Below are 13,921 nucleotides of genomic sequence, written 5' to 3'. Positions count from 1 at the left end.
TAAGGGTTATTATTGTTCTTCAGAAATGTGAGTGAGTTTAAGGGCAGTAGGGGAGAGTACTGGCAACTTCCAGGAGGAAGAGGAGATATCAGGCTGGCTGTCCTGATATCAGACAGACACAACTTTATCCTGGAATGATGAACCCAGTGGGGAGGGTCCTGCAGGCAGATGGTGGTTGGAGTACTATAGATGACTAAGTAGGGTCCGGTCCATCGAGGTTGTAGAGTTTGAGGGGTCAGATTCTTAATAAGAACTGATCGTCCAGCTAGAGTGTCTTCATATGGCTGGGAATCTGGACTGGGCAAGAGAAGATTAGCAGCTTGACGAATTTCCTGTCTAGCCTGATGGAGGACACCTAGAGGTCTGGTGTCTGGGACGAGATTGAGGCCGAGTAAGAAAGTGCGTCCACATAAAAGTTCAAATGGACTGTACCCTGTAGTATCTCGAGGACAGGCTCTAATTCTGTCAGGCCTCTGAGCCCAAGCTAAGCCATCATATCCCTTGTGACCGGCAAGTATGCATCCAGATGGCCTGAAGCAACTGAAGATCCACAAAATAAGTGATAATAGCCTTCACTGATGACATTCCACCATTGTGATTTATTTCTGCCCCAACCTAACTGATCAATGTATTTTGTAATCTCCCCCACCCTTAAGAAGGTTCTTTGTAATTCTCCCCACCCTTGAGAACGTACTTTGTGAGATCCACCCACTGCCTGCAAAACATTGCTCCTAACTCCACCGCCTATCCCCAAACCTATAAGAACTAATAATAATCCACCAGCCTTTGCTGACTCTCTTTTCGAACTCAGCCCACCTGCACCCAGTTGAAATAAACAGCCTTGTTGCTCACACAAAGCCTGTTTGGTGGTCTCTTCACATGGACACATGAGACAGATTTCACTGGGGAAGCAGATAGCCATGGGGGTGGGCAAGAAGTATCCATGATTGTGGAGCTTCCAGTCAGCCTTTTATTCTTGTAACAAATGAAAAACCAAGGATTATCAGACGTCTGAGGAAAACCTCTAACATAGAAGAAGGAGATAAAATGAACAAACAATAAAAAGCAACTTAAAATGTGCACCATATAAAGAAAGGAAAACAGTTAAAAAAAAAGAAAAACCAAACAAACAAAAACCCAAAACCCTATTCTTAAGCTACAGAGAAAGCCTGGCCAACATGGTGAAATCCCATCTCTACTAAAAATACAAAAATTAACCAGGCGTGGTGGTGTACACCTGCAGTCCCAGCTACTCAGGAGGCTGAGGCAGGAGAATCACCAGAACCCGGGAGGCTGAGGCTGCACTGTGCTGAGATCACACCACTGCACTCCAGCCTGGGTGACAGAGTGAGACCTTGTCTCAAAAAAAAAAAAAAGAGCCACAGAGAAATAAAATCAGACAAACATAAATGGGTGCTAAACAAAAACACTCACAGAACAAAATGGTCTCTTAGAAATAAAAAAATTAGAGGAAATGGAAACAAACGAAAACCCACTTCAATTGAAGTATTAGAAAATCAAGTTAAGCAGTTGTCTCAGAATGGGCAGAGATAGAAAATGGGAGAGAAAAGATAAGAAAATAAGACAGAGGCCAGGTGCAGTGGCTCATGCCTGTAACCCCAGCACTTTGGTAGACCGAGGCAGGGGGATCACTTGAGGTCAGGAGTTTGAGATCAGCCTGGCCGACATGATGAAACTCCCATCTCTACTAAAAATACAAAAATTAGCCAGGCGTGGCAGTGCACACCTGTAATCCCAGCTACTCGGGAGGCTGAGGCAAGAGAATTGCTTGAGGCAAGAGAATTACCCGGGAGGCAGAGGCTGCAGTGAGCCGAGATCATGGCACTGCACTCCAGCCTGGCCAACAGAGCAAGGCTCTGTCTCAACAAAAAAAAAAAAAAAAAAAAAAAAAACAGAGGTCCAATACTTGAATATAAGCAGCTCCAAAAAGATTGATGAGGAACGTGGAAAGGAGGGAATTCTCAACAAAATAATTTGATAAAATTTCCCAGAACTGAAGGACTTGAACTGCAGGATTATAAGGGCTTACCAAGTACCCAGCATAGTGATTGAGAAAAAGACCCATTTAACTATGTGTTCTTACAGTGAAATATTCTGGCACTGTTAAAAATGTAAAGATTTATGAATAGCACTAATATGAAATTATTGTATGTGGTTTTTCATCTGTAGCATTACTAGTCATAGAACATGAATACATAATGTCAAATAGTTTTCCAAAGTGGTTGGTATCTGACAGAACACAGTGTACTGGTTATCAGTCTCAGGAAAGGAATCTAAATGCTTTTGCCCATTGCATCTTGGTATCAGAGTCAGCAAGGAAAACAGTGCAAACACTGGATAAAGCTTTACTTACATAGAGAAGAGACAGAGCAGGATCAGCTCCAATAGTGTGCATTGGTTCCTCATGGCAAGTGGGTCTGTCTCCCCAGCAGCCGCTGCAGGGTGGTTTGCCTACAAGCACCCATCTTGTGCTACAGTGAAACGGTGTGCCTGGTCTCCATCACTTGCTGGCCTCAAGTAAGACCCATTTTCATGCAGTGCTGAACAATTCGTGACACTGCTGACAATGAGATTGTTTAAATGAGGTCATTCTCTGAGAGAAATTAAAAAGTTATGGACAGATACCTAGGTTGTAGTTATATGGTATGTTCATTCTGAAAATTCATTAAACTATGCCTTTGTCATTTGTACGCTTTTCTGTTACATTTTATTAAAAGTTAAAAGGTTCTATAGAGAAGTAAGCTCAGAGCTTTTTAAAAAAAATTTTAAGTTGTAAACACATAAATTAAATTTATTCATAGGAAGGTGTTTTGTAGGCTAAATAACTCTGACCAAAAAAATTAAAAAGGGAAAGTGTTTCCAAGTTAATGTTAGCTGAAATTAAAACACAGCCATGTTAACCCTGTAATAATGAAAACTTTTTTGTACATGTATTCATTGAGGACATAGTATTGTAAGTAGTTGGTTTTTTTTTTTTTTTTTTTTTTTTTTTTTTTTTTTTGAGACAGAGTCTCGCTCTGTCACCCAGGCTGGAGTGCAGTGGCCGGATCTCAGCTCACTGCAAGCTCCGCCTCCCGGGTTCACGCCATTCTCCTGCCTCAGCCTCCGGAGTAGCTGGGACTACAGGCGCCCGCCATCTCGCCCGTCTAGTTTTTTGTATTTTTTTTAGTAGAGACGGGGTTTCACCGGGTTAGCCAGGATGGTCTCGATCTCCTGACCTCGTGATCCGCCCGTCTTGGCCTCCCAAAGTGCTGGGATTATAGGCTTGAGCCCCCGCGCCTGGCCTAGTAGTTGGTTTTTTAAATTTGTTATTTTATGGAATTTTTTTCTTTCTTTCTTTTTTTTTTTTTTTTAAGAGACTCTCACTCTGTCACTCAGGCTGGAGTGCAGTGGTGCAATCTCTGCTTACTGCAGCCTCCACCTCAAGCGATTCTCGTTCAAACTATTCACATGCCTCAGCCTCCCAAGTAGCTGGGACTATAGGCTTCTGCCACCACATCTGGATAATTTGGATAATTTTTGTATTTTTAGTAGAGATGGGTTTTCACCTTGTTAGCCAGGCTGGTCTTGAACTGTTGGCCTCAAGTGATCCGCCTGCCTTGGCCTCTCAAAGTGCTGAGATTGTAAGTATGAGCCACCATGCCCCACCATAAATTAGCATCTTATAAAGGGGGAAAGAGCCACATGTGTCTGCTGGTTGTGTTGCTATCCTGAAAACAAGGTTTTCCTGTCCTAGATTATTCCCTCTGGGTGATCAGCTAATGCTGGAGACAAAAGGTGGGTGGTTTTTTTTTGAGATTTGTCATAAAGTAAATAGTATTGTGACAGCCACCTTTACTTTCAGATGTGACATTGATAAAGCTGTGAATATGTTCCTATTTCTCCTCTTTATCTATTTCTCTTTGTTTTCTAGGTTTTTGTGGAAACTCTGGATAAGTGTTTCGAAAATGTATGTGAATTGGATTTGATCTTCCATATGGATAAGGTACATTCTCTTGCAGTTCTCTTCCAAACTAGGGTTACCAGAAAACCAAGAGCCTTGGGCATCTCTAGCTACCTCTACACCTTCATTTTGTTTCCTGTTTTTTTTACTCTTAAGATAGCCCTAGAACCTGTTTTATTTAATAGGTTTAATAGTTTGGGTTTTGCTTTGTTTTTGCTAAGATCTATTAACAGTTTTAACGTGCATAAGATTATTACTAGGCCTATATCATGGTTCATCTGCTCACAGACTGACTTCTTGATATAGGAGAATGATGTCACTGGCTACTTGGCCAAAGGTGAGGTAGTTTTATGTTGATTATACAATTAGTTTCCTAGTCATAGGCCAGTGACAATGAAACTTTGGAATAATCATGACGCAGAGGCTTTGACTTAGCAAAATTTATATCTTTCCTAAAGAGTAATATAGTGACTAAGAGATCTGTAATGTAATTCAAGGTCAGGTGATATTCTGTAGGAAGGCAGACTATCAGAGGCAGAATTAAAATGGCCCCAAGTAGGTGTTCTCAGATTTGTTTTGCTAGGATAACTGTGACATGGCTTGTGTGATCTTGGCTCACTGCAACCTCTGCCTCCCATGTTCAAGCCTCTCCTGTCTCAGCCTCCCAAGTAGCTGGGACTACAGGTGCCTGCCACGATGCCGGCTAATTTTTGTATGTTTAGTGGAGATGGGGTTTCACCATATCTGTCGGGCTGGTCTCCAACTCCTGACCTCAGGTGATCCACCCACCTCAGTCTCCCAAAGTGCTGGGATTACAGGCGTGAGTGAGCCACCGCGCCCAGCCTCTTAGGTAACTTTGAAAGTCAACATTTGTTGTTTTGTATTTTACCTTCTTTGCTCCGTGTTTTTTGTAAGAATCACCCATTTTGTTACATGTAGCCTTAGGTAGTTTAATTTCATTGCTGCATAGGATTTCATTATATGATTTTATCCGTTCTATGACTGATGGAATTGGATTGTTTTGAGTTTGGAGCTTTTATGAAATACGTTGTCATGAATATTCTTGAAAATAGATGCTATTGTACATTTTTGTACATTTTCTTGAAACATCTATTTCTCTTAATAGTACAATTCCTGGGTCATAGATGAGGCCTCTAGAAGGAAGAAACAGGGGACCACAAAGGCACCAGCAGGCCTGCAGCACTGGCAGAAGAAGTCTGAGGCTCAAGGCCTCCGGACTGTAGGCCATAGTATCTGCCACTTTGTTAGATAATGCCAAACTTGCCAGAGTGATTGTATCAATTTATACTTCCACCAGTGGGGGGTGAGTGTTCCCTTTGCTACATATGCTCACCAAAAGTTTATATTCTCAGTGTGGTAATCATTAGAACTGATAACTAAATATTTACAGTTCTTTCCCCTTAAGGACACATGGTAAAATTACACTTCTATGCCTTCCTGAAGTTAGGTGTAGCCATGTGACTTGCTTTAGCCATTGAAGTGTGAATGGAAGTGCCATGTGTCACTTCTAGGCAAAACTTAGGAGCCAGTGCTAATATATATAATAATGGAGTGTGTGTGTGTGTGTGTGTGTGTGTGTGTGTATGTGTATATATATATATATTCCATTTGTGGAAGCATGGATACACAGCCTCCCACGGCCTGGGTCCCTAACTGAGGATGAGGTAGAGCACTGTCCCCAAGTGGACCCACAGTGGATGTGTGTATAGTATGAGAGAGATAAACTTGTTACTTTAAGCCATGAAATGTTAAAATTGTTACTGTGGCTTAACCAAGCCTGTCCTGACTGACGGATATAGAACTTAATTTTTATCAAGCTAGTAGGTATGTACTGGCATTTCGTTGTCATTCTAATTGCATTTCTCACGAAGATGAGCATCTTTTATTGTTTATTGGCTATTAGGAGGTCCTCTGTAGTGAAATGTTTGTTCAGGGCCTTTGTTCTTCTGTGAGGTTGCCAGCCTGTGTTTTAAAAATGTATTTGTAAGGGCTGGGCACGGTGGCTCATGCCTGTAATCCCAGCACTTTGGGAGGCCAAGGCGAGCGGATCACCTTAGGTCAGGAGTTTGAGAACAGCCTGGACAACATGGTGAAACCTTGTCTCTACTAAAAATACAAAAATTAGCTGGGCATGGTGGTGCACCTGTAGTCCCAGCTACTTGAGAGGCTGAGGGAGGAAAATCACTTGAACCCGGCAGCCGAGATCACACCACTGCACTCCAACCTGGGTGACAGAGCAGGACTCCATCTCAAAAAAAAAAAAAAATGTGTTGGTAGAAGTTGTATTGAATAGAAGTAGTGACAGTGGGCGTCTGCTCTGATTCCTGGTTTCAAAGGGAAGCTTTCATCCTGTCACCATGAAGTACAGTATTTGCTATAGGTTTTTTTGGTAAAGATGATCAGGTTAAGGATGTTTCTTCCTTTCTCTTCCTACTAAGCATTTTTAATCACAAAAGGATGTTAAAATTTATCAAAAGCCTTTTTTCTAGTTCCTGAGGTAATCATGAGTTTTTTGCATCATCATTCTAATACTGCTTTGTAAACATCTACAAGGATGCCCTCTAAAGCAATAAAGTAATTCCACTTCCAGCCATTTTATTGGACATGTCTTTTAGAAGGGAATAAAAGGCCATAAAAATGTTGTTCTCCCTCATGTCTTATCTTCAGATAAGTTCCATAAAGTATTTTGCTGCCACTGCAAATTTCTTTTACAGTTTATGAAACTGTTTATTTTTGTTGTTCATGCGGTATTAGGAAATAACTGTTCATATCTCCTGAGATTTTTGAAAACTAGTGATGCAAGGAATCAGAATCCTACCCTATTCAGCTTTAGAATGTCTGAGACTTCCAACAGGTGGCTTCCTTTTCATAGGATTTCAAGCTTATCTTTGCTGTCATAGAGAGCAGTTGCTAATTCAAGTACAGCTTCTTTCTATTGATAATAAAAAATGATCTTTTTACTAAGATAGGCAAAAGCCTTGTCCTAAGACAATAGGAACATCACCTTGAACTCTGTTCTTTTTGACTAAAGAATCTCTTCACCTTGAGGTCAGAAACTCTCATCAGTTCCTAGGTCTTTAAGATCTGCATTAGATAGTCATGGATAGGCCGGGCGAGGTGGCTCAAGCCTGTAATCCCAGCACTTTGGGAGGCTGAGACGGGCGGATCACGAGGTCAGGAGATTGAGACCATCCTGGCTAACACGGTGAAACCCCATCTCTACTAAAAAATACAAAAAACTAGCTGGGCGAGGTGGCAGGTGCCTATAGTCCCAGCTACTCGGGAGAATGGCGTGAACCCTGGAGGCAGAGCTTGCAGTGAGCTGAGATCCGGCCACTGCACTACGGCCTGGGGACAGAGTGAGACTCCATCTCAAAAAAAAAATAGTCATGAATAGATACCCCACCACCTTAAGCAGATGTGGCCAGAGTAGTAGGCCTGTGTAAAGACTAGACATAACTGAATTCCTCGGCTCCGACAAGTTGTTTATTCCTAATCTTGTGATTTCTTGTTTAACCTCCTAAGTTGTTTTTGTATACTGTCTTTATCACTGCTTCTCTCTTTTTCACCTCTTCTCTCTCCTTTTCTTCCTGTGTTAAAGGAGGGTTTATTTCATTCCATTTCTAGAGCCAGGTTCTCTTTCTGTCTCTCCCACACACACACCATAATGTCACTTCTTGCACCGGTCTGTAAGGTGTCCTTAGTGTTTGTTCTTCTGTGTCTACAGATCCCCAGAATGCCCCAGTCTCAGAGAGAATATAGCCCTTCCCATGGCTCTACTGCCCCCCTAACTGTAGTTCCATTTCCGTTGTTCTCATGCAAGGTGAACTTGAATTAGTGAGTGATTTATGCCCAGTCTTTAATTCTACTTTCTCTGTTCTCTTTCTGGAGTCCCATAGCCTGGTTTTCACTCCTACCCAAAATTCACTGATGATTTCCCAATTTTCAAATCCTATGGTCGTTTCCTAGTCATCACTTTCTTTCTTGTTTCTGCGGTATCTGATGCTGTTAACCCTTCAATGGAGCACTCTCTTAATCTTTTTCCACCTTTATTTCTGTAATATAGAACCCTCTTGATTTTTCTCCTCTTCCCACTCTATCAGGAAATTACGTTGTCAGTCATCTCTTACCTCTCTCTTCTCCCTCATATTTCTAGCATAAATCTCATCCATTTTTCATGTTCTAGGTCTTAAAGCAAAACTTGGGTATTTAAAAAAAAACATTTTTTATGCTCAAACTATTGTCTATGTAGGTAATTCCCAAAATGGTCATTACCAATTACCATACATCTAGTCTTGATGTATGGCTTGAGTCCTATTCCTGTATTTCCAACAGCCTGAAGGCATTTCTCGCTAATGTCATTCTCACATCTAAATTTCTTACCAGTTATCCAGAGCCAGCTTCAGCATATGTCTTCTGAAAACCATTTCTCCCTGCAGCTTCCCTTTTCCAGGAGTGTTAGTACCATCCTCTGTCATCTACGTTCAAAACCTTTTCTCCTTCTTCCTCGCTCCCAAGATCCAGTCAATCACTAAACCTGTTGCTTTTTTCTGTAATGTCCTTCTTTATATCTTGTTCTTAGATTCATCAACTATTAACATTTGGCATACTTGCTTTTATCTCTATATACATAATATACTTTTTTCCTGAACCATTTTGAGAGTTAGTTGCAGACATCATAACTTTTCATCCCTAAATATGTCAATAGACATCTCCTAAGAACAAGAATATTATTATATAATATGTTGTATATAATTATCTAATGATGCACAACACAATTAACATAGTTGGGAAATTTAACATTAATAAATATTGTTTTCCAATATATAGTTCATATTTAAGTTTCCCCAATTGTCCCAGAAATGTCCTTTAGATCTTTTTTTAAATCCCATTTTCAGTTATGAGTCAAACATTGTCTTTAGTTATCATATCTCTTGCTTGTTTCTGGCAGGTTTTCTAACCTTATTCTCTCTTCCTTCTTGTTGAAATTAGTTTTTCTAATGTACTTCTTAGACTAGCCTTGACTCCTTGGCCAGACATCAAGGCTGTCCACAATTTGTCTCCATCCTATCTTGGCATTACTTCCATAACTATTTGCCACTTTCTGCTCCAGCCACAGTAGACCACTCTTACTTTGTAATTGCTGCCTCAACTCTCTGCCTAAATTGTGTTTTCATGTACTAAATACTGCCTGTCATTCAAATGCAGCTCAAATCCTACCACCCTAAAGCTTGTCCTCATGGTCTAGCCTATTGTGATCTCTTTGAACCATGTGTAGTATTATTTTTATCCTTCTGTGACCTTTATTTATATACCTTTCTATGTTTTCCCTGCTTGATTAGACTACCTTATCTTTGTCTTCCTCACTGAATCTAGTGTGGTACCTTTTACTGACTGGGGTAGTCTTCAGGTGAGTGTCACTAAAGAGTTCCCAGGACTCTCGTCTCATAAGGTTGTTCATGATTTAAACTGTTGGAGGCTGGAGTAAGGTCTGATTTCATATTCTCTGGGGTAGACATCAGCTCTCCTGGCTGTGCTATTTAGAGCCTAGGGCACTTGGTTCCCTTTTGCTTTCAGAAATTCCTAAACACAGCTCAACATCATGACTGAGATGGGTGTTGATGTTAATTATGGTGAATTGAATTTTTGTTCAAAGAAAACTGTGTGGGTGACCTAATATTCTGATCTACCAGTATCTAATAGCAAAGCTGGATTTAGAATTCAATTGGGCTTTCAAGATTTGGTCATCAGAGTCACAAATCAATGGCTATGTCAAGGGAATTTATCCAGCTTTTTTTTTTTTTTTTTTTTTTAATAGATTTCAATTTGCAGTGGGAAACATATGCTTCTGAATGGTGCTGAATCCAAGAAAACCTCATAGTATGGAATTTTAAATCTCTGCTAAGCATAGGCTGCTAAAATAGAAAAATGCTGAGGGTTCAAAATTGGACTTGTGAACACTAAGATGAAAGAATCATAAACAGTAATATTGGGTTATGTTTGCCAGATGTCCCTTCTGTGAACAGAGCTTGTGATAACAAAGCTCATTAATACCCGCCACACCCTGTGACGTTGAAGCAGGTGTGCTGACTGCAGGTCTCCAGGAATGGAGGGACAAGTGAGGGACATACAGTTTGTGTTTTTGATGATGAAAGAGAAGCTATTTGGTCTAGAAGAATAAGATATTCTGTTTGAGTTTTAGTTCTTGTAAAAGGTGTGAGTTAACACACTTGACTATCCCTGGCTGCCTCTATTTCTATATCTGGATGTGCCAAAGAGAGAAGAAGGGAGCTGAGGCCAGCCTTGGGTTCCATTGCATCTATAAAGCCCTTCTTTACTGATGCTTGGTAGGTAAGAATTTTGTGGCAGAATTTTTTTTTTTGGCTTAAGTAATAAAGAAATGTATTATCTTACATACAGAAAGGCCAGTTGAAGGGCAGAGTTAAACCGTGGTTAAGACAGTTTTATCTGCAGTTTCATTTCTGTAGTTCCAGTTATGCACAGTCAACCATGGTCCAAAAATATTAAATGGAAAATTCCAGAAGTAAACACTATGTTTTAAATTGCATGCCATTCTGAGCAGCATGATGAAATGTTGCTCTGTCCTGCTCCAGGATGGGAATCATCCCCTCATCCATTGTATCCATGTGATGTACACTAGCTGCCCATTGCTTACTTAGTAGCCATCTTGACAGTCACAGTGTCGCAGTGCTTGTGTTCAGGTAACCTTTATTTTACTTCATAATGGCCCCAAAGTGCAAGAGTAGTGATGCTGGCATATTGTCATAATTGTTTTTATTATTAGTTATCATTGTTAATCTCTTACTGTGCCTGATTTACAAATTAGACTTTATCTTACGTATGTGTGTATGGGAAAAAAACATCGCATCCACTGGGGGTCTTAGGACATATCGTAGGCAGGTAAGGGGGGACTACTGTACTTTCTATGTGTTATCTTCAATTCTTAGTGTTGGCTGTAGAATATTTTTTTCAGAGGCCAAAATCTTATTCCCTCAGGGTAGCATAAAGACAGAGATCGGCCGGGCATGGTGGTTCACGCCTGTAATCCCAGGACTTTGGGAGGCCGAGGCGGGTGGATCATGAGGTCAGGAGATCGAGACCAACCTGGCTAACACAGTGAAACCCTGTCTCTACTAAAAAATACAAAAAATTAGCCAGGCATGGTGGTGGGTGCCTGTAGTCCCAGCTACTCAGGAGGCTGAGGCAGGAGAATGGCATGAACCCAGGAGGCAGAGCTTGCAGTGAGCCGAGATTGTGCCACTGCACTCCAGCCTGGGCAACAGAGCGAGACTCCATCTCAAAAAAAAAAAAAAAAAAAGACAGAGATCAGCAATAATGATTTCTCAAATTTTTTAAATCCCTGTAATTTGTTTAGAAAAAAAAGAAAGAAGGGCTGGGCGTGGTGGCTCACACTTGTAATCCCAGCACTTTGGGAGGTCCAGGTGGGTGGATCACCTGAGGTCAGGAGTTCAAGACCAGCCTGGCCAACATGGTGAAACCCCGTCTCTACTAAAAATACAAAAATTACCCCACCCCTAATCCCAGCTACTCAGGAGGTGTGAGGCAGGAGAATTACTTGAACCTGGGAAGTGGAGGTTACAGTGAGCCGAGGTCACGCCCGTGCACACCAGCCTGGGTGACAGAGCAGGACTCCATCTCAAAAAAAAAAATAAAAGAAAAAGAAAGAGAGAGAGAAAGAAAAGAAGGAAGGAAAGGAAGAAAGAACACTTAGGCTGGTTGTGGAGGCTTACGACTGTAATCCCCAGCACTTTGGGAGACTGAGGCAAGAGGATCACTTGAGCCCAGGAGTGTGAGATCAGCCTGAGCAACAAGTGAGACCCCATCTCTTTAAGTAGAAAGGGGGGAAAAAAAAGAAAAGAAAAAAACAAAGATTGTTCCAGATTATACTTAATATCTGCTGCCATATAGGCACTCACTTTCCTTACTTGAACTTTGGACTGCCTCAGTGCACAATCTCATTGATTACCTGCTGCTTCAAGTTTGGTGTGTTAGTCATTCCTTATTACTGGTTAGTGGAATAACAGTGTACACAAAACAACACAATTTGACCTTTAGAGATATCCCTTTGATATCTAGCCTTTTTCAGTAAAACCTAGTGTTTGTCAAGGTTGTAGTCAGTAAGCAGAGCTTATTACCCATGGTATTACTTGGATATGTTGCAGATAAAACAAATTGTATTTTGCTTTGGTTGCTGATTTACAGGCACCCTGAAAGGCTGGAATTGAGATTCAATTCTACTGTTCTTGCTATTATTCCTTATATTGCAGAAGAGGATTGGCCTACTCTATGATAAAAGCAGAATTTTTTTTTTTTTTTTTTTTTTGAAACGGAGTTTCACTCTTGTTACCCAGGCTGGAGTGCAGTGGTGTGATCTTGGCTCACCGCAACCTCCACCTCCTGGGTGGAGGCAGCAATTCTCCTGCCTTAGCCTCCCGAGTAGCTGGGATTATAGGGATGCGCCACCAAGCCCGGCTAGTTTTGTATTTTTTTTAGTAGAAATGGAGTTTCTCTATGTTGGTCAGGCTGGTCTCAAACTCCCAACCTCAGGTGATCTGCCTGCCTCTGCCTCCCAAAGTGCTGGGATTACAGGTGTGAGCCGCTGCACCCGGCAAAGCAGAATTTCTTGATTCCTAACTAAGAACCCTTTTCCAGGCTTGGTTTTTGTATCAATCAAGGTAGGCTAGGTAATGCATTACTCCAAAATCCCGATGACTTATGACAACGAGGATTATTTTTCACTTGTGCTATGTGGCCATCGTGGTGTCTCTGCTCACTGTAATTCCTCTGAGGTCCAGGCTAATGGAAATCTCCTCAACATATGCTTCTACCTGGGCAGTGTGTGTGCCAGCTCTTGAAGTGACACATCCCTGTACACTCACATTTCAGTGATCAAAGTAAGTAACATGCTCCCACCCAAGGGACTGGGAAGTGATACTATTATGTGCCCAAGAGAGAGGAGAACCTGAACTAGTTGAATATTACCAATGATGACCATGGTTTTTCCATGTATTTTCTTAGAGGAAAAGCTGACATTTGATTTATTATCACTTTGTAGAAGGGAAGCTAGAAATTATTATAGTTACAGAAAAATAGAGGAGTGCTCTAATAAGAAGGAAATATGGTTGAATCTTAGGAAAGGTATTCCACATAGCAGCTTTTCAATTTCTCTAACTGATTATTTGGTATTTATGTCTTCTGTACTTCCCAAATGAATTTAAGGTGACTTAAAATAAAATTTCTTAACAGAATAAGTGGCTTTTATATGTGGGAGGCAAGTGTCTACTTCCTTAGAGGCTTTCTGCAAATCATTCATCTTCACCTTGGCTCTCTGACGTTGATGAAGTACCGATGTCTGTTGAGAGTGTTTTTGTCTTTTCTCTGATTACCAAACAGCAACCATTTATGAAGCATTCACTAGGAAAAAGACAGTGTGCTAAATATAGAGATACAAAGATATAAAAGTCAAATTTTCTACCTGTAAGAAGCTCATAAGCTAGGCGTGGTGGCTCACACCTGTAATCCCAGCACTTTGGGAAGCCGAGATGGATGGGTCACTTGAGGTCAGGAGTTCAAGACCAGACTGACCAACATAGTGAAACCCCGTCTCTACTAAAAATACAAAAATTAGCCAAACATGGTGACGCATGCCTGTAATCCCAGCTATTTAGGAGGCTGAGGCACAAGAATTGCTTGAACCCAGGAGGCGGAGGTTGCAGTGAGCCCAGATTGCACCACTGCACTCCAGCCTGGGTGAGAGAGTGAGGCTGTCTCAAAAACAAAACAAAACAAAACCAGGAGCTTATAGGTGAAGTAAATAGATGGATCATACAGAGACATCCCTTGGTCTTGGAGTCAACGACATATTTTTGGAAAACATTCTGTAAGTTTAGTGTA

The 13,921-nt window shown here is 41.1% G+C and overlaps 1 protein-coding gene and 1 long non-coding RNA gene across 10 annotated transcripts in view; one reads left to right on the top strand and one right to left on the bottom strand.

Moving 5' to 3' along the window:
* AP3S2 (adaptor related protein complex 3 subunit sigma 2) overlaps nucleotides 1-13,921 on the top strand; it is a 61,070-nt gene that overhangs the window by 23,056 nt on the left and 24,093 nt on the right. For 3 of the 9 annotated variants that reach the window (XM_077937864.1, XM_077937861.1, NM_001194004.2), the window contains 1 exon segment: nucleotides 3,935-4,006. The exons of 2 other annotated variants lie outside the window; for them this stretch is intronic. In XM_077937864.1, the coding sequence (XP_077793990.1) occupies nucleotides 3,935-4,006 (72 nt within the window). 9 annotated transcript variants of the gene reach the window in all.
* LOC144330104 (uncharacterized) overlaps nucleotides 1-13,921 on the bottom strand; it is a 49,973-nt gene that overhangs the window by 23,073 nt on the left and 12,979 nt on the right. The window lies entirely within an intron of this gene.

The sequence above is a fragment of the Macaca mulatta genome, chromosome 7 (genome assembly GCF_049350105.2).
Source record: "Macaca mulatta isolate MMU2019108-1 chromosome 7, T2T-MMU8v2.0, whole genome shotgun sequence".
Taxonomy (NCBI): domain Eukaryota; kingdom Metazoa; phylum Chordata; class Mammalia; order Primates; family Cercopithecidae; genus Macaca; species Macaca mulatta.
Note: the sequence above shows the minus strand (reverse complement) of the source record. Positions and strands in the feature narration are given on the sequence as shown.